Source organism: Anguilla rostrata, chromosome 8, assembly GCF_018555375.3.
Source record: "Anguilla rostrata isolate EN2019 chromosome 8, ASM1855537v3, whole genome shotgun sequence".
In the NCBI taxonomy this organism is placed as follows: Eukaryota; Metazoa; Chordata; class Actinopteri; order Anguilliformes; family Anguillidae; genus Anguilla; species Anguilla rostrata.
Genome location: NC_057940.1, coordinates 46,325,557 through 46,347,464, shown reverse-complemented (window position 1 = coordinate 46,347,464; position 21,908 = coordinate 46,325,557). Strand labels below are relative to the sequence as shown.

At 39.7% G+C, this 21,908-nt stretch overlaps 1 protein-coding gene across 6 annotated transcripts in view; it reads right to left on the bottom strand.

Moving 5' to 3' along the window:
- Positions 1-21,908, bottom strand: part of csmd3b (CUB and Sushi multiple domains 3b) — a 919,486-nt gene that overhangs the window by 482,129 nt on the left and 415,449 nt on the right. For all 6 annotated transcript variants that reach the window (XM_064348440.1, XM_064348441.1, XM_064348442.1 and 3 more), the window contains 4 exons: positions 19,273-19,461; positions 17,723-17,839; positions 16,187-16,402; positions 10,864-11,052 (listed from right to left, as the gene is read on the bottom strand). In XM_064348440.1, coding sequence (XP_064204510.1) covers positions 10,864-11,052; positions 16,187-16,402; positions 17,723-17,839; positions 19,273-19,461 — 711 coding nt within the window. The remainder of the gene's footprint in view (positions 1-10,863; positions 11,053-16,186; positions 16,403-17,722; positions 17,840-19,272; positions 19,462-21,908) is intronic.

Below are 21,908 nucleotides of genomic sequence, written 5' to 3'. Positions count from 1 at the left end.
ACCACCAGTTGCCGTTTGTCCTGGGAATAGCCATTTAGCGGCCCGGATGTATAAGGTTATTATCCAACCATGAACTGAAATGAACTGACGTTACGTATTCTAAATGAAATATTTGCAATGCAAATAAAAAAATATATAGGGGTAGCCTACCTCTTTATAACACAAATTCCAACCTTTTACACAAACACTGAATTTAAAGAAAATAATTTTGTTGAAAGTTTATCAGTCATAAAGATTATCAATATTTATGATTGAAAGCAATGTAGCGCCTCTTGTGCAAGAAATTGTGGACAGAGAGGATGATGATGCTGATACAGCTAGAGTAATGTAAATTGGAAATATTTGGACAATTGCAGCTAGTTAGCTAAACAATTTAACATTACATTAAATTTTGTGAGCTAGCCTATCAAACGTCTAACTTCAGATTTAGAGACTATAGATCTGTGCTCTGCTGCTCCGTCTCCTGAAACAAGGTGCCCAGAGTACGCTCTGGACACTCCGAGAGGGCGGTGCTCTGAATAACATTCCAACAGCGCTCAGAATTTACGAACAGCCCAGTAACGTTATGGAGTGCACTCTGCCGTGAGCTTATTTGCGAACGCACCCTACATCATGCTTCGCATGGATTCAGTGGTTGCCTGTCGGATTTCCTTAAGTTGTTGATCAAAGAACCACTGTGTTAAGTAAAGATTTTGTAGTAACGAAAAGATCATTCACTTCACCACCCACCCACGCACACACACAAGCAATGACGGTGATCAGATGAGCAAGTCGGTTATCTTGGCGTTGTACAATATCTTAAGTTATCAAGTTATTTTTAGACAATTTCACGACTTTTATTATATACACCTCGGAAAAAATACCGAGGTCCTGACCTCGGTGACCTCAATGGTGGGTACGGCCATGGATGTGGCCAAATCAACTATTTGATACATTCTTAAAAAGAAAGAACGCATTGGTGAGCTCAGGAACACCAAAAGGCCCGGAAGACCACAAAAAACAACTGTGGTGGATGACAGAAGAATACTTTCCCTGGTGAAGAAAAACCCCTTCACAACAGTTAGCCAGATCAAGAACACCCTCCAGGAGGTAGGTGTATCTGTGCCGAAGTCAACAATCAAGAGAAGACTACACCAGAGTAAATACAGAGGGTTTACCACAAGATGTAAACCATTGGTAAGCCTCAAAAACAGGAAGACCAGATTACAGTTTGCCAAAAAAACTAGAGCCCGACCGATGCCAGATTTTTGGGTCCGATGCCGATCCCGATTTTGGAGAGTCCTAGCCCACCGATTACCGATGTTTTGACCGATATTTTGTCAAAAAGTGCAACATTTTCAAATCAATTTTAAAAACTCATATTTTATTAAAGTTTCTATATTTAAGAACATTTAACTTATAAGCAAACAAACAAAAATAAACACACAAAGAACTTTTTAGATAAAAAAATGTGAAAGATGATATTAAATATATATATTAACACCATCTTTAAGTGTGTGAAATCAAAATAACTCCACACCTTGCTTGTAAGTAAAAACTCCTTTCTTTTCCAGCCATCCATAAAAAATTTATTTAAAAAAATCAGTTTTCCAGTTTCAAACATATATTTTTATGAATATTATTATTATTGTTGTTGTTATTGATTTGTTATTATTATTTCTTAGTATCTATTCTCAGTAAATTAATTATATTTTCTTATTTTATTCCTACTACATGATCTCAAAGAGTAAGACTTTATCTAGCGAGCTTCCCTGTCCATAAGAATTAGGTGGTGAAAATAACTACAATGCGCTCTGACGCGTGACTAGATGACACACTCGCTCACAATAACGCATTAGATATTGACAGCCTATTCTTATTATATATTCTCAGTAAGTTAAATTAATTATATTTTCTTATTTTATTTCTACTACATGATCTCAAAGAGTAAGACATTATCTAGCGGAGCTGATGAGTGAATCAAGTGTAACGTTAGATGAAATTAAATTGACTGGATGAAATACGTGAAAAAAACTACAATGCGCTTTCGTGCAGGTTACCCGTGCTAACTGTTGGTTGATTCACTTCTCCAACAGCAATCCTTCTCTCATGTTATCACGACAAAGCTAGATAACATGGCTTAAAAATATCCACGTTAGAAGTGTTTTATCTGCGTTTTTACTGTCTGGTTAGCTTGCTACGATGACGCGTGACTAGATGACACACTCGCTTGCAATAACGCGTTGGCTACTGACACAGCATCATATAGTAGCTATATGAGATAATATGATTATCTCAGATAAAAAAAACAAATGTGTGATGCATTCAATCACCATTTTATTTTGGCTGGTTATTTATTTGAGAATACAGCGATGTCCTCTGGAAATGTATATCCTACGCTGCTTATGTGCTCACTGCCACATAAAGGCTTGCTAGCCAGCTAGCTTGCTAAAGTGAACCAAATATGTTAGCTAGCTCGCTCGCTTGATAATGAGGATTGATAAACATAGTGGTCACATAAACGCATTTAATTAAAAACTTTCACTAAATATACATACCTTTATTGTGGCAATCGAATCTGTGCAGACAAGTCTTGCAGTGGAGAATACTGGATGAGGCATGAGTGACAAACTTCTTATTACAGAAGTAGCGCGTCAGCTGCTGCAGTTCACACTTGTATTAGAGCTCCCTCTATTGGATAATTCTAGTAAATTGCAATTACAACGTTTGAACAGACAAGTACAGATAAATAATCAATGTTTTTTTTGTTTATTATACTTATTTAAAAATCGGGACACATCGGCTGCATAACCTGCGATCAAAAAAGTCAAATAATGGCCGATATATCGGCCAAACCGATATATCGGTCGGGCTCTAAAAAAACATCTTAAAAAGCCTGTACAGTTCTGGAACAACATCCTATGGACAGATGAGACAAAGGTCAATGAGATGGGCATACTGCGAAAGCAACCCAAGGCAAAGAAGTGGAATGTTCTGCAATGGCCAAGTCAATCACCTGAACTGAATCCAATTGAGCATGCATTTCACTTACTGAAGGCAAAACTGAAGGCAAAATGCCCCAAGAACAAGCAGGAACTGAAGACAGCTACAGTAGAGGCCTGGCAGAGCATCACCAGGGAAGAAACCTAGCATCTGGTGATGTCTATGGGTTCAAGACTTCAGGCAGTCAACCAAGTATTAAAAATGACAATTAAATTTATGATTATGTTAGTTTGTCCAATTACTTTTGAGCCCCTAAAATGGGGGGGGGGGCTATGTATAAAAATGGTTGTAATTCCTACATTGTTCATACAATATTTTTGACAAAACCCTTAAATTAAAGCTGAAAGTCTACACTTAAATCACATCTTGATTGTTTCATTTCAAATCCATTGTGGTGGCGTACAGAGCCAAAATGATGAAAATTGTGTCACTGTCCAAATACTTATGGACCTGACTGTATATGAAACAATGTTTGCCCTTCTTCCCTCGATGGAGGGAAAGGAGATGAGGTGAGGGATGGTTAGGTCTAGGTCTATGAACACATAACAAGTTTGCCCAAGCACTATTTGAATATAACCATAACTGAGTGCAAAACAAACTAGTAACTGCTAGTGAGTGGTTGAATTGAGCAGCCGACACTAATGCTACTAAAGCCGCGTTTCCACCGCAGGAACTATACCCCGGAACTAGGAACCTTTTGAGGAACTCAGAGCGTTTCCACCGCAGGAACTAGGGTCTAAATTTAGTTCTGGGGGCTTTGTTTTACCCCCCAAAACGTTCCTGCTCAGGGGGTAGTACTTTCCGAAAGTACAGGAACCTTTTGGGTGGAGCTTGCAGCGCTGAACATTTCTGATTGGTTGAGTACTCGCAGCATTTGTGTTGTATTTATTTTCCGCCATTACCCGCCATGTTTGAAAATATGAAGCGGCAAACCAATTTATTTTCATAATAACTTCAAATCAAACTTGTACGTTATGCGGCGCAGTAGCCTAGTTTTCGTTATAGCCTGCCAACGTCTTGGAATTATAACGTGTGCTCTTCTGTTCTTTTCTTGCTTTAGTATTCGTTTTATAAAATACTAAGCATTCGTGCTGGGACAGCATATTACGTAGGCTACCAAAACATTCAAACGGATTAATTCGGTTGCTGAATATTTTCTTCTGGATTTTCTTTGTTAGCCCGTTGTAATTGACTCAAAACGTTTGATACATTTATGTGAGGTATGCGGTAGTTCTGCATAATTAACATTGGTGATACAGTACAAGCAAACTGGAAATCACCATCCGCACTTTTTATCCGGGTAAAATAACAAGTTAATTCTAGTAATCTTCCCTTTAGCTTTTTCAGACTGCCGTAATTTTACTCAATTGTACTGCCATTTTTCAATTCCACGAAAAGACCAGGAAGACTATGGACTAATTTATGGTGCATGGTTCGCATCTGGAGGGCACACTTCGCTGCTCGGCTAGCAGTAACTTCGAAGGAAAGCAAACGGTGGCTGTACCACTACTAATTTACATTTTCACGCAAGTCCGAGTTTTCGTTCTATTCTTGTCATTTTGCCATTATCCTATATGGAATTGACGACGAGAAAGTAATCAAACAGCAAATTGTTTACAACGTGTGCATGTTTTCTGCTGTTGTTGCCAGTTATACATATAAATGTGAATGCATTCTGTCGCTTCGGATGTCAAGACATGAAAGCGAATGTTCGCATAAAAACATAATGAATGTGTTTGAGAGGATATATGAAAATCAATAAATACAAAAGTAACCATATATAGTCATTGTTGGTAAACCGTTGTATAAGTGGAATAAACCCTTCCGGGCTGTCCCGGTTATTAGAAAATAATGTAGGCTACTTCGGTGGTAGTATGGGGTTACGGAAGAAATCATATGACAGACGGACCGACGACAACGTTGCTTTTTCATACGTCAGTGGGCTAATTTGCCTAATCTTCGCGGTACTTTAGACCCCGGTGGAAACGCAGACAACCATTGGCTGAAGGAACCTTTTAGTTCCTGGTAAAGTAGTTCCTGGGACTGAAAGTTCCGGGTAATTTTGGTGGAAACGCGGCTTAACAGTGCCTCAGGTTTGGCTAATGTGACACGACACAGCCTAGGCATAGTTGTTGAGAATGTAAAAGTTATCAGCATTTATCAGTTGATGTTTTCCATTTTGCAGAATGGTGGTGAGAGCGGAGTGAGAGAAGCAGTGTTGCAGAGCAGGACAAACCACTGTGGCCAAGTGGAGCACTATGATTACGGATTGTCAGAAATAGCAGGCCCGTTTCTGGCTGCAATAACACTTCCAAGCTCCATGGCACATTATAGGCAATGTTCTGCATATATCGGGGGTCGGTGTTGACTCTCATTGCTACATTTCCCTTATTCTGCAGGCCTGGATATGCTGTTCGCCATGTAACTGCTCTCACATATGGGCGACATAGCTCAGGAGGTAAGAGTGGTTGTCTGGCAGTCGGAGGGTTGCCGGTTCGATCCTCACCCTGGGCGTGTCAAAGTGTCCCTGAGCGAGACATCTAACCCCTAACTGCTCTGGTGAATGAGAGGCATCAATTGTAAAGTGCTTTGGATAAAAGTGCTATATGCAGTCCATTTACCATTTACATTTCCATGTAGGGACCATTATCAACACAAATTATTGGTGTAGATGGCTTATAGAGACTTAAATAGATGAGAAGGATAAACTGTTTTGCCAACATTGTCAACAAGTAGGCCTAAATGTGTTTTGAAATGTTGCTTATGTTTATTAAATTAATATTTAGGATTTTTCCCACTGGTTTTGAAGTGGCTAACACTCCCAAATCTCTGGCTGGTTAAAATGATCACACACACAGTAGTGCGGGACAGGTGAAGTGATTATTAATGATAATTATTGCTCTAGGGGACCTGTCTGTTTTCCCCCAAACCCTTGCTCTTTGACCTATATGGGACACGTCCTTTTACAGAGCCTGCATATTCATAATTTTCACTTAGAGCCACATAATCAGTCAGTGAGCATAGATTATAAAATAGACAAATTGGGAAATTTAAGTGATAGCATTTGGGTCCATGAAATGGCAACTGATTTTTGAAATGCTAAAGCTAAGGCTGAAATCCTAAAAGCTTAAAAAAGGTATTGATAGGGTTAAAGGTCATGTAAAGAAAGGCCACAAACAATTCACTGGTATTAAAGTGTTCCAAGCAGGTCAAGCTATTGCTGGGACTGGAATTTCATTTGGACAAATTTTTAGTCTTGTTTTCTCAAATTGTTTGGGCACTGTCTATTGTCACTCTGATTATGGCTTTTTATATTATAAACATAATAATGGATAATGTTGTAGATATAAGACATAAGTGTGTTTGAAACAGTATATTCATATTTTGTATGTAAACTTATAATAAGGAAGAATTTAAGGGATGTGTGCTTGACTTTTATGTTCTATTTGCTGTGTTCTGTTGTCATGTTCTATTTGCTGTGTGTGTTTGTTCAAATGACATTCATCAATGCACCTCCAAAATAGAGGGATTACTGGAGGAAAACAAATAATTTCCAGAGATACTGAACCTGTGAGGCACTCGGTGAAGACGGACTAACCCTACCCCAATTCCCCTCCCCGCTTTCTCGTTTTCCTAAAGTATCCAGTTGTATTCTAAGAACATAAAATGTCTAATATCTCAAATTTGTTTCAAGAGGTGGGAATGCTGGGTTATGATTAAAAAGTTGACTCACATAAAGCGTTATATAGGCAGTCATATATAATGCCATAGTGTCTTGATAATTCTATTTCACTGTGCTTAACGTTGCGCCAACTGGTGGAGAGAGCACACATGCCTGGGTTGAGTTAATTAATCAGCCCAGGTGCTTAAAGGTGTGTTCCTCTCCACAGTTTGCAGCAGAGACCAGGAGCTCACAAAGAGAGCGCGTTTCTGTATTTGAGTTTCATTTTGTTTTATTTTAGTTTTGTTTCTTTAAACATGATGGGGGAAATTAAACCTCCACTGAAAAGCAGGAGCAGCAAGTCCGCTGGAAAGTGGGCCTGTACAAGTGGCGAACTGAAATAGTTGTCACATTGATGAGTAAAATTAACATTTATTAAAGAAATTAAGAACCATTTAAAATGCCCAAGGTCTCCCAAAAAGGACACTACATATAGATGGTCTTCAACCACATCGAGTGTCCCAAATCTCCAAATCTGATGTCCCCTCCATGACCTCTCTGGGTACCAACCCTCTCATTATCTCTTTAGATGGCTTACTAGAACTAAAAAATGGGAACATATCAGTCCAGTGCTTAAATCTATTCACTGGCCTGTCAAATCTAGAATCGACTATAAGAATTGCTGTTTATATATAAAGCTCTAAACGGTTTAGCCCTTGACTATCTTAGTGAGTTACTTATTCTTTATTCTCCTCCAATATTACTCTGTTAACAAAATGCTGGTTCCGTGTGCATCTAAAATTACAATGGGCGGTAGAGCCTTCTCTCATAGAGCTCCTGTCTTATGGAACAATCTCCCTACATATGTGTAGGCTTCAGACACACACTCTCTGTCTTTAAGTGTAGGCTTAAAACTTACCTCTCTAGTCAGTCCTATAGTTAGCCATTCCTATAATCCTGTTAATTGGTCAAGTATAATCACAGAGTCAATGAAATTAAACACGAATGTTTGGGCTTGGTAGGGAGCTTAGCATTAAGTGTCAAGCTTGCATCACCGGAGCGGACATGCTAGTTAGCTCAGCCTCAAGTGTCAAGCTGGACTTTATGGAGCTGACACACTAAGTAGCTTAGCGTTAAGTGTCAAGTCAAGCTCGCATCACGGAGTGAACACGCTGGTTAATTTAGCCTCAAGTGTCAAGTGTCAAGCTGACTGTATGGAGTTGACATACTAGGTAGCTTAGCATCAATTGTCAAGCTGGCCTTAACATTATCCTCTCTGTTTCTCTTTCATGGGGCTCCCACCCCTCATCTTGCCCTGAGTTCAAAGACCGCTCCAACCTGTTTCCTCGGCCTGCATCCATGGGATCGCTCCAGCCCTTTGCTTCATGGTCATGGACTGCTTCAGCCCTGTTCCTCCCCTGACCATGCCTTGATGCTGTCTGGAGCTCCAGATGCATCATCCAGCTCCTCTAAACTGCACTATTCCAAACTATACCATTTGGTCTTCTATTATTCCTGTTAGCTTTCACCTCAGCTGTAACCTGCTTAACCCATTTTATTTGCTGTCTGCTACTCTACACCAGGCTGGCCAGTGGAGGATGGGCTCCCCTTCTATAGTCAGGTTCCTCTCGAAATTTCTTCCCATCGGGGTGTTTTTTCTCGCCGCCGTTTGCGGGTTTTCTCCTCACTGGGAATTTTTTACGTTATGTACTTGCTATTTGGAGGTTCAGGCCTGGTGTTTGCTCTGTTTGCTCTTTTTTTCTCTGTCTCTTGCCTTGGTACTCTGTAAAGTGTCTTTGTCACAGTTCTTTGTAAAAAGCACTATATAAATGAAATTGAACTGAATTGAATATAACAGCAAAATAATTTTACTGTTGGTTTTTAAGGCAAAACATGGGAGACACCTGAATATATCCAAGATATGCTTGTACCGTACCAACCAGAGAGAGCACTGCGATCATCTTCTGCTGGCCTACACTATGTCCCAAAAGTTAGCTTTAAAACTAGAGGCCAGGCTGCTTTTAGTTTTTATGCCCCAAAAGTATGGAACTCACTCCCTCAGGATATCAGACTCTCCCTCAGTTCCAGCCTTTAAATCACGACTTAAAACATAAATAAATAAATAAAATATGAAATATTGAAAATGTGTTCTGAAGTTTTTACTAATGAGATGTGGTAAAACTTTAAGGTGACCGTGCCTGTCCATTGTATCCATGAATCCCGACACCTGTCCAAAACCCGACTTCACAATTGAGCGATGGAGGGGTAAAACAAAGACTTAAATACTGGAAGTACATTTAAATGAACTCGCTGCAGCTGTGCTCATTTACATAACAAGTTTTAGTAAATACCCCACTAAACTGAAAACATGTGGCGACATCATTTTGCGGCACTGACGGTAATTTTCGGCAGGCTTAATAAATATGGCTTAGTGTCTCCAAATTGATCCAAAATGTATACATTTTGCATTACTGTAAATCGTCACATAATCATATTTCACTACAAATCAACTTTCTTGGCTCAGGAAACTCACCTTTCCATCATCAAAGGTGGCGCCGCAGATGGCTGCCTCGGTGTGTTGACCAAAACAAATTCCTCGTATGTGCAAATGTACTTGGCAATAAAATACGATTCTGATTCTGATTCTGATTCTGATTCTGATCAAGTGGAAATTAATATTTTCCCTTAGAATAGGCGTCCAAGATAAATTTTTAAATGTATGTGGACACCTAAACATCATACCCACATGCACTTGTTGTACATGTCATTCCAAAACCATGGGCATTAATATGTATTTGGACACGTCTTCACTGCTGTAACAGCCTCTACTCTTCTGGGAAGGGGAACTCAGCAAACCATTTCTTTATGGACCTTGCTTTGTGCATTGGGGCACTGTCATGCTGAAACAGGACGAGACCTTCCCGAAACTGTTGCCACAAAGTTGGAAGTGCAGAATTCTCTAGAACGCCATTGTATGCTGTAGCATTAAGATTTCACTGAAACTAAGGGGCCTAGCCCAAACTATGAAAAACAGCCCCGGCCTATTATTCCTCCTCCACAAAACTTTACTGTTGGGACAATTTGGTCCAGTACAGTTGGCACTATGCATTCCGCCGAACCCAGATTAATCCGTCAGACCACCAGATAGAGAAGCGTGATTCATCACTCCAAAGAACACGTTTCCACTGCTCCAGAGTCCAATGACGCTGTGCTTTACACCACTCCAGCCGATGCTTGGCATTGTGCATGGTGATCGTAGGCTTGTGTATGGCTGCTCGGCCATGGAAACCCACTTCATGAAGCCCTTTGACGAACAGTTCTTGTTCTGATGTTTTTACGTTTGGAACTTGGTAGTGAGAGTTGCAACTGAGGACAGATGATTTTTACATGCTACACACTCCAGCACTTGCCGGCCCTATTCTGTGAGCTTGTGTGGCTTAATGTTATTATTTTATATTAATGTTAGAGTTTATGTTTTGTAGATATTATCTGTGAAATACCCTGAAAAGCATCAAACTCTCAGTTCTGCGTAGGTATAGGACATGACCCACCAAGGTGGCATACCAGAACAAAAGAACAAGAATATATTGTACAAGAAAGACAGAAAATGAGGCAAGAGGCTATCACATGAATCTGTGTTGGAATGGACTTGATAATGGGTGCTACATTGCTGTGTGTTGACAGGGGGCAGTAGGTTGCAGATCAAATGTGTGGGGAGATGTGTGAGGGCTGCTGGATGGCTCATTCAGTTAAGGCCCCATGCTGTGGTCTCAGATCGTATCCAGACTGTGCCAGTACTGACTGTAGCCCGTAGACCCAGTGGACTATGCGCAATTGATGGCTGCATCATCCAGGGTATGGGAGGGTTCAGTGTGTTAGGAGTCCACGTCTTATCGCTATCTAGCATACCCCACTGGTCAATAGGGAACCTGTGGACTGCATGTTAAATCCGCATATGAAAGGTCTTCCTCCGACTGCATTCTATACAAGCCTATGTCTGCGGTGTGAAAAGCAGCAGCTGGGAACATACATGAAATGGTATGGAATTTGTCTTTGTGTGAACATACAGTTTTCTGTCAAAATAAGTTCATGCATGCTTTTACAATCATTTTATTTTTTTGTCCCCCACTTAACTGCATGAGTTAACTGCCCATGTATGGCACTATAGAGATATACACTTCAAAAAATATACAAGCAAATTAAAGCTGTCGATCACATACCCACACACCTTGGCAGAGGTGCGCTCCACATACGACGACCACCTCCCAGGCAGATGATCTCTGGTGACCCCTCAAGGCGATAGCCCATATCGCAGGAGAATATGAGCTTGTCTCCAATACCAAAGCTATAACCATTGCGCTGCCCAAACTGTGGCACTCCTGGGTCCTCGCATGGTTCCAGTCTGTATTCTGGTGCAAAAATAAATATATTCAAAGCAAAGTAAATTAGCATATAATTGCAGATAGTGTATGAGGAAAATGAGGTGGTATGCAATACATAGCACAGGCAGATAATAATAGGCAGAGCCTCCCTGCATTCATATGAATTTCTTATTTAACAAGGATGCAATTATAAATGACTTGAACTAGAGTTCTGATGAAACTATTTAAAAGGGGGAAATGCTGTAAGCGCAGTACTTGAAGTACAAAAAAGAAAAGAAATCAACATTGACCCCAGGTAAATTTATTTTATGATAGTCCATGAAAAGATCTGGGGTTCTCGATAATGCTGGATTATGATCGAGAAAGTTGACTCACCAAGCGTTACAAAAGCAATTATATATTAAAGCCGCAAGCGGCGTTGGGAGGGGTCCAAGCATTGGCACCATCGCGCCCCCTATTGAGCGATTTTAAAATGGCTTTGTTCTCATGATCATATACCTTCACCCAACATTTCTACTGAATATCATGATGATTGTATAAAATATTGATGACTTATGGCCAATTTTGTGCTAAGAGACGCTGGCGGATGACTTATTTGCGTCGCCATGGATGTGTCCTGGCCGCTTCCCGTAAAGGCCTTTACTGTGTCGTAACACTTAGATGGGATGTCGTAACACATATATGGCCCTGCGTGTATGTACAGCTGCAGCGCTTCCATTCTGTAACTAAAAAAGGCGTCACACTAGTGTTGTCACGATACCAAAATTTTGACTTTCTTACCAATACCAGGTTTAGTATCATGCTACTCGATACTGAAATAATATTGATTCAATACTCGGTACCTAACAATACTGAAAATACCTTCATAAATCAGAAACCAAATGTCCAAAAGGGTTGACCTCATTTTCGAATTCACAGTTTATTAAAAACCTGGTTTATTAACAACCTTTAAGTTGAAGCCTGTTCAACATATTAATAAGCATAGGCCTATAGTGTTACAACACTAAACAATAGAAAAATATCTTAAATATATTTCAAAAATTAAACAATTGTAAACTAAATAATATTTTCACTTTTAAATAGATCTAAAAACAGCATATTTTAATAACAATACAGCATCTTCCTATAATAATATATTTCCAAATTAGAACACCTATTGCTACTGAAGTGAACTGAGTCTAAGCTTGCGCTGTATCAACAACGAAGAATGCACAAGCGCACGTCACCTCACTTGCCAACCTTAGTTGCTACTGCCATCTAGCGAAGATTCTGACAAATTACACTTTTCATCCTCTCAATCGGTAATGCGGAAGACACATTTCCCTGGCTTTGACATTTGACGCAAAACTACCGAACGTTGGAAAATTCTAATACCGAACTGTTTCGTTTTTTTTTTAAGTACCGAAAAAGTGCTGAAGTTTCGGTATACCGTGCAACATTACGTCAGACACATACCTATTCCAATCCATTGCTCAGCTTAGCAGAGAATGCACATTTCAGAGCGCCTCAGAGACAGATAGAATAATAACACATAAATACACATTTCAAATAATAAATACAACATTGAGAAAAAACGAAACAAAAGACGAAATATCAACTCGCGACCTGCGTGCTGCGCGCAGAGCAGCCTACCGTTTTATTTATTTAGACGTTGGCAGATGAGAAAATTTTCAGTTACGCTAACCTATAAAACGCTATTCCAAAAGCAAAATCAGACATGTTATACATCGTTAGAAAGCTTATACTCTCACCTACTGAATAAATGAATTGTCAATCAAGCCAAATTGCACTAAAAAGGGCGACAACGCCGTAAGCCACAGGTGTCGTATTACGCACAGCTATTTTTGAAGCTAGCCGACCCAGGCGTCACAAATGCGCGTATATTTCACAAACAGATTGTCCAAGACAATATATGACCACTCATTTGCAAAAGGGACATCTATGCGTAAAACAAATGGTAAGATTGTATATTTATATTGTATATTTAATGTTTAGTCCCAGATATTGACTGTGGAATGACATGGTATAATTAAAAAAAGAATTTGTCTCGTTTATTTCGTTATTCAGTGAGCAGCGTTTTCACTGCTGTATTGGCATATTTTAGGGCTAATGTCGGGTTTATCTTGTTGCTACGGAATATTACATTACATTAAAAGCATTTGGCAGACGCTCTTATCCAGAGCGACGTGCAACAAAGTGTATAATCATAATCAGGAACAAGTGTGTTGAAAACCCTAGAGAGAAGTACCGTTCCAAGTGCAGCGAACAACCGCATAGTTCAACTTGGACCCTGTAGGTTAAACTGATTAACACTAACACAAACAAGAACAGCAACAACGCAGGCTATGCAAAAATACAAGCAATAGTTAAGACGAGTGCATTAACTAAGTCACCTACGAAACAGCTAACTAGTTACAACCCTAAGCTTACAGTCAATTTAGAGATTAAATTGAGAATACGATTTCTCTCAGCATAATGACGGATTTAAAGACTAAACGAACTCACCCAATATTGTCTTCAAATGCATCCATGCCAAAGAAAAGTAATGATTCATCCTCTCAAAGCTTTTACTAACAAACTTTTAGTAGCAAAAAACGAAATATCAACTCGCCATCCATGCTAACTGCTTCCTACACTCAGAGTAGCCTACCGTATTATTTATTTAGACGTTGGCAGAGTACAGCATAAATTGCGTCTATTGTATATATTCAATATTAGTAATTACAGGGAGAAACTGCAGCTGTAGACACAAGACAGTCTGTTATGTTATGGTAGCAACGGAACGAAGCGGACTATATATGTATTACCATCATTGTTTTATTATGCCAGCGTGTTTTCGCGCGTTTGCACAGAAACTCAAATACTATCAATAAAATGGTTTAGCTATTTCTCAGCATAATAACAGATTGAAAGACTAAACGAACTCACCTGATAGTGTCCTCAAGTGGATCCATGCTCAAGAAAAGTAATTATTCATCCTCTCAATAAGCCTTTACTAACAAACTTTTGGTAGCCTAGCATGCACTCTGGCTGGCACTGTCTTCCATTGCTGCCCCGACGTTCAGACCCTCCCCTCACTGATAAAAACTAGACCCTACAGTGTCGGATTACTTGCGTCGCCATGGATGTCGCTTGCCGTAAATAAGTTTACTAGATGCCGTAACACCTTAGATTTGGAGCAAATAGCAAAGTTGTAGATCACATTCAGATGCATCGGTCGGTGAAGTTTTGTGTTGATCGGACTTATGGTGTGGCAGTTATGGCCTTTAAAAGTATGACCCTTTGTTATAGCGCCACCATCTGGCCAAAATAAGTGAGTGCCTGAGTAGTGGGGGGCCACAGGAACCCACCTGCCAAATTTGGTTGCTCTAGGACTTATGGTTGCTGAGCCTCAGACACTTTTAGCAGAGAAAAATAATAATAATAATAATAATAATAATAATCCGAACAGATACAATAGGGTTCCACCAGCTTCGCTGCTTGGACCCCTAATAATCCTTACAAATACAATAGGGTTCCACCAGCTTTGCTGCTTGGACCCCTAATAATCCTAACAGATACAATAGGGTTCCACCAGCTTCGCTGCTTGGACCCCTAAAAATGTCATATAGCCCTTATAGTAAATTGATAAATGTATTTGCTGAATGTTTACTTTTAATAGCCAATATATCCAGTTGTCCACTGTTTCACCTCATACAATGCATCTGTTGAAATTTAATCAAGAGACAGACTCAATTTGCTGTATAAATAAAGTACATTTTGGGATCAGAGGACATGTCAAGTTGGAGAAGACCCACATGGTTAATCCTGGTATGGACTCCCTGATCCTAGCCCGTGATTGGCCATGAATGGAATTTTTGCATATGGTGATTGAATGAATTTCAGAGGCTGGAACAACAGTTCAATCAGTCTCTGAAAACTATATAAACTTGTTTACTGGACTATATTTTTGAAGACTCTTCTCGACTGGTCATTTTATGAAATTATAGAAAGGAGCTCCTGAATCTGTCATTTATCTTTATCTTCAACAATAGGTATATATGGTGTTTTTTTTGGTTTTTTTGTTAAGAAATTCTTTTTGTTAAGAAATTCATACGATTAATAACATCTGCGGATTGGTCTCGGCTGTGCCGGCTGGTGGAGAAAGCACACGCACCTGGGCTGATTATCTAACTCAACCCAGGTGCGCGTGCTTTCTCCACCAGCCGGCTCAGCCGAGACCAAACAGTCTCTCCGGCAGACCGACTGCTACAGACATGATTTTCCCTATGCTAGAACCTCCAACTTGTATCTCCCCCTGCACACTCACTCTGATTAATCATTGTGTTTTCTGATATCTATCAACATTACTTACAGGTGTTCGTTACTAGGCTTTGCATAGTATGTATGTATGCAAATGCCATACATTATTCCTGCAGCATTGCTCACACAATTCATTTGGGGTGATATAAGCATGTTGTTTTCTTGAACTTATAAACATCTGTGGTGTTTAACCCAACAAAGCTTGTTGTCTGACAGGAAAGGTGTTGGACTGTGGTGTGAGATGGTGGTGTGAGATAGTGTCAGTACATATTCCATACATATTCCATCAAACACAGGTGTAGACAAAGGAGAGACAATAAGTCATCAATCCATCTTTCTCCAACACATACACACACACATACACATGCATGTGTGCACACACACACACACACACATATGCATGCTATTACACATTCACTTTGTTAACCTTTGATCACTCACTTTAATAACAAATTAAACCTGATTGCTATCTCATTTCATTGTACAGATTTGATTGTTATTGCAGTTTTTGCAGTTCCATGGCAATGCCTCCCCCCCATTAAGACTTTGTATGAAAAGTCCCTGTAACTTCATCGGTGAGACTATTAACATCCTGATTAGACCTATGTGCAGTTGTCGTCTTCTCTCGAGCTTGCATTAAAGTCCCCTGAGAACTACTTGGAGTTTTCCCCAGGAGGCCTCCTGAGTTATCTCAGGTTCCTCCCACTCCTTCATCAACAATCAAGCTTGCTTTTGCAGCTGCATCCTGCATTGCAGCCATGGATAAAATGTGGACATGTGATTGATCATTTTCATTAATTATCTTTAAAGGCATTCTAGGTTAAATATCAGATGCATGACAATCACATAGTTTACATACCTGAGAATGTGATGTTGAATCCTTCATAGGATATTGAGAAATCTGAGATGAAGCGCAACTGAGCTTTGAAGTTTCCATAAAGGCCAGCATTGATTGGGAAGGGGAGCTCTGAGCCAGTGAGTCGAGCCAGGGGTTGAATGAAGCTCCCGTTCTCTGTGATCAGTAAGTAGTCATGGTGATCCTCCAAATGGAAGGTGTGAAAGGTAAATTGGACCCCTGTTAGGGGAAATCAGATCAAAGTCCACATAAGGCAAAAATGAAATCCAAGCACCCTTCACATTTTGACGCAACTATTAAATTAACTTGAAGTGGAATTTAATCAATGAAGCGGAATGGCGAAAAATGAAGTTAATCTCATTACTTAGACCAGGGGGGTGAATTCACTTAAAACATGACTATGAAAGTGGAGAAAGGAAGGAACTGAATTTTAGAACAACTAGTCAAAATATAATACTATTCAATTATGAAAATCTTAGCAGCCAAGGGAAATTTAATATTTTTTTGAACTTTCATTATTCAAAACTCAAAGTCTAAATTACGAAATTTTACAAAGATGTGTTAGGGACAAGTATGGTAGCTCTCAATGTAGTTTTCAGGATTTCTGACAGTAATATATAAACACACTAAATGCATTAAAAAAAAATATATATAAGTAATTATTATATGAAAAAAACAGCTGTTTAAATGTACATTTGACATAAATTTTCAGGTGAATGATCTTGTCTGCAATCAGGGTCAGCTAGTATAAGCTAGGTTTTGGGTTGGGTTGAGAGTAGGGCACAGGCTTACCTGTATTAAACTTGTGCCAATTTCGATATGTACCAAATTATACCTTTTAATAGTTTTACTCTTCCATAATATTATTCCAAAATGAAGTATTCAGCTCAAGTATTGTAAAATTATTAATAATTTACATTTGTAAAAGACTTGTAAAAAAAAAAAAAATCTTTGTATTAATTGATTTCAGGCCCTAAAAAAAAAGCAAACACTGGCTAAAAAAAAAAAAGAAAAAAAGAAGAAAACTACTTACAGAGCACAAACAATGCAGCCTAAAAAGTATTGCTTTATATGAAAAGGGCCAAATAATCTTAATACCAGAATTGGCTCCTTTATGAAATCATCCATCCATCCATTATCCATACCCACTTATCCTGAGCAGGATCGCGGAGGTGCTGGAGCCTATACCAGTATGCATTGGGTAAGAGGCAGGATTACACTCTGGACAGGCCGCCAATCAATCGCAGGGCATACACACCATTCACTCACACACTCATACCTATGGGCAATTTAGAGTCTCCAATTAGCCTACCTGTATGTCTTTGGACTGTGGGAGGAAACCCACACAGACACGGGGAGAACATGCAAACTCCACACAGAAAGGCCCCAAGCCAAGATTCAAATCTTGCTGTGAGGCACCAGTGCTACCCCTTCATGAAATCATAATTATGCTAAATATTATTCTTCATGAAGAATAATGTTGAATCATGGCATGAGGACAGTGAAAGCGAGACTTTGGGGAGAAGAATGTATATCCACCTTTTCCATGGCTGACTTCCACTGTCCAGGTGCAGTTCAGTGAGTTGGGATACATCTCAGGGTATCCAGGGGACAGAATTGTTCCTCTAGGACCTCGGACATCACCGCCACAGAGAGCTAGAGATGTTAAACAAAACCATGAGTATATAGCACTGGCGAAACTATAGCAACATGGCTACAACAGAGAAAAAACCTTATTTATTTTAATAAACATTGTTGGTTCACATTGATATTTGTTTGTGCACCAAAAGGTTAGAACATCCTTCTAAGTGTGCATGTGCATGTGGTTTTGAGTGTGTGTGTTTATCAGATACAATACTCTAGGTCAGTTTTTTGCTGGTCTTGGACTCATCTTGGACTTGCGTTAAATTTTACTGTCAAATTTGTTTTTGGATGAATTGATCTCTGAAGACTTGTTCCAAGAGACTGAAGCTGTGTTATATTGTTTTTACTATGTTACTTTTATCATTTTAATCTCTTCTAAAAAAGGGTCCAGCTACGAATGCTTACAATTTCAGAGAAGTTGATAACATGGCATCTAGCTAAGTAACATTAGATTGTCTTCAAAAATGCATTCTGATTGTGATTGCTGATTGACAAAATGCCAACTGCACAACTAATGACTAGTTTTAATGAAAAAACACTCACAAAATATAACTTAGCATTATTCTCACTGTCTGCTTCTTGTGAACTATCTTGTGGTTTCTAGCAAAAGAAACCACTGTAAAATTGCACCACAACTACAGAAAGAACTCACTGCAGCTAGAAACCAGTTCCCCTGACTAGTGAAATGGCAGCTATGATCTGATGGTCTAAAAGGATATGCATCTGCCTTTTCCCAATTTTTTGATCCAGTGTTGATGGTGCTTGGTCCACTGGAGTCTTTACTTCTTGTTAACAACATATTAAAAGGGCTTTTTCACAGATACACATCTTTTAGACCAGCAGATTGTAGGTGCTGAATCTTGACACCCCATGGTTTCGGCTAAGCCCCTTAGTTCCAGTGCAGGAAAATCGTAATGCAGTGACATTCTAGACAATTCTGTGCTTCCAACTTTGTGGCAACAATTTGGGGAAGGCCCTTTCCTGTTTCAGCATGACAATGCCCCCCAGGCACACAGTGAGATCCATACAGAAATGGTTTTGTCAAGATTGCTGTGGAAAAACATAACTGGTCAGCTCCTGACCTCAATCCCATCCGACACCTTTTGGATCAATTGGAAAGCCAACTGCCAGGCCTAATTGCCCAATCAGGGCCTGACCTCACTAATGCTCTTCTAGCTGAATGGAAGCAAATCCCTGCAGCAATACTCATCTTGTAAAAAGAAGACTGGAGGTTGTTAAAGCAGCAAAGGGTGGACCAACCCCATATGAATGCCCTTAATGTTGGATGAGATGTTGTTTGTCAGGTGTCCACATACTTTTGGTCATGTAGTGTATACATACATACACACACACACACACACACATGCATATACATAGAAAATGTGATTTTTTGGTGATTTGTAAAACAAGCAAAGTGGGTGAATGAGTTCAGAGAGAGATCTTACCATCACATGTAGGCAGTGGATGGCTCCACCAATGATTCTTCTCACAGACAAGGGGCTCCTCATGGTTCAACCTGTACCCTGGGTCACAGCCAAATGACACAGTTGACCCAATGGAAAAGTCCTGACCATAGCGCAGCCCATTGACAGGGATCCCAGGGTCCAGGCAAGAATAGGTGTCCACTGTTACACCTGGATGAGGTCAGAACCACAGTGCTGCAATGAACCTAATTTAATGGGCTACTAACATCTCATTTATGAGAAATGGCAAATCCATACACATTCACACACACACACACACACACACACAAAAAGATAGTGTTTCTTACACTTATGCTTTACTTTTATATTTGCAGCCACCCAGGTACATTATAGTACGTATATTTGGAGACCCAATTTAACCCTCTACCACACGGTGTTGTCCAGTGGCAACATACCAATTTTTCACTTCCCTGCTACTGTCTCTAAGAAAACATCCAGGGTTTCTTTCTCGAAAAGGAAACACCTTAGATTAGCCAATGATGTGCTTTGGTTATGTCATAACATACAGCTTCTTTCTTGTGGCACAAGTTTTGACAGACTGCAACCTCTTTTTGCTTTTGTCTGAAAACAAGCTAAAATGTCCACAAAAAACACATTGCATAAACTGCACATTTCACCTCAATTAAAAAAAACTGAATTTAAATTTCTATGTGACTTCTAACATCCAATGATGCTATCTTGAATTAAGTGACAACCCTATACAGTAGTTTAGGATTTCATTTGACGTATTTTCCTCTGCGGTAAATGCTTGAGGGTTTCAGCAGAGAGTAGCTTCCATCACTCTGCATTTTACTTGCAGTCACGCCGCATTGCATTTCAGGGTGATTTGCTACCTTTAGATGAATGCTTAGCTCTGTGACTTGGAGATAACATTTGTATTTTGGAAAAATAAATATTGGGCTGGTATCAGTGTAGATGGCATTCAAATATTTTTTATGGATCGGGTAACTTTCTTCAATTAAATTCAATTCAATTTATTGTCATTATACCATTCCAGTATAACAAAAAGTCTTGTTCGCCAGTCTCTCTGGTGCAACATAAAAGCGTAGTGCAGACACTGACACAGTTAAAAAAACACACTTTCAAGACAGTTTTAGACATACAAACACAAAAACAAAACAAAATAAGTAAATAAAAATAAGAAAACTTTTAATTAATAAAAAAAAAAAATTATGTATAAAAAGTGCAAGCGCAAGTCATCATTGGTAAAAAGTCTTGCACAGTGCCATTGAAAATTCCCGGTATTGCACAACCCGTGTCCATAGTCAGGCTTAGTAATCAGTGTGTGGGGGTGGGGGTCACTAGCTTTACAACTCCTGGAAAGAAACTGTTCTTCAGTCTGCTGGTCCGTGACTGTATGATCCAGTATCTCCTACCAGATAGCAGGGGGTCAAACAGGTGGTGGCTGGGGTGTGATGGGTCCCTGGTGATGCAACTGGCTCTCCTCAGGCATCTCTTGTCAAAGATGTCCTGTATGGGTGGTAGTGCAGTTCCAGTGATACGCTGGGCTGTTTTCATCAGTCACTGGAGAGCCTTGTGGCCAGCCACAGTGGAGCTGCCATGCCAGACTGTGATGCAGCTGGTCAGTATGCTCTCCACTGTGCATCTGTAAAAGTTAGTGAGGATCTGAGGGTGCAGCTTGATCTTCCTCAGCCTCCTCAGAAAGTGGAGGCATTGGTGAGCCTTTTTGATAAGAGAGGAGATGTGGAGGGACCATGATAAGTCTTTGGTTATGTGGACTCCCAAGAATTTAAAACTCTCGACTCTCTCAACAGCAGATCCATCAATGTAGATAGGCGTGTGGTTTGTGTTGTGTCTCCTAAAATCCATAATCAACTCCTTTGTTTTTTTGATGTTGAGGCAGAGGTTGTTCTTGGTACACCAGCCTGCTAGGAGCTCCACCTCCTCCCTGTATGCTGCCTCATTGTTGTTATGGATCAAACCCACCACTGTAGTGTCGTCTGCAAATTTAATGATGGAATTTGTGTTATCCCTGGCGACACAGTCATGGGTAAACAGGGAGTATAACAGTGGGCTGAGGACACAGCCCTGCGGAGCTCCTGTGTTCAGGATGAATGTAGTGGAGGTGTGGTTTCCCATCCTGACAGACTGAAATCTGTCAGTGAGGAAATCCAGGATCCAGTTGCATGTGGACTTGAGAAGACCAAGGGGATCTTTCTTGTCATATATTAACAGTTTGTGACTGTAATAGGGAGGTCAAACGCTTTTTGGCAATTTTTAGAAAACATATTTTGACAGTTTATTTTTCATAATATCATAAATGCTACCATTTAATCAAACAACAACATATACATAGTTAAAATAATGGCTGTTTGCTATAATACAAATTTTCCTTAAAAATTTGCCACCTCTCTCTTCCTGTGTAATCACTCTAGTTGCAGAAGGAGATTTTATCACGGGCATTCCACACACAAAAAAAATTGCCAACTGGGCTCACTTTAACAGGTCATTTAACAAGGAAATATATAAAATTAGAGTAGATAAAGCAATTAGAGCACATAAAGCTATTATATCGTTTCAAAAAAGTGTACTCACAGTTCAACAATTTTATTTTTTTACTTTAGAAGTCAGAAATT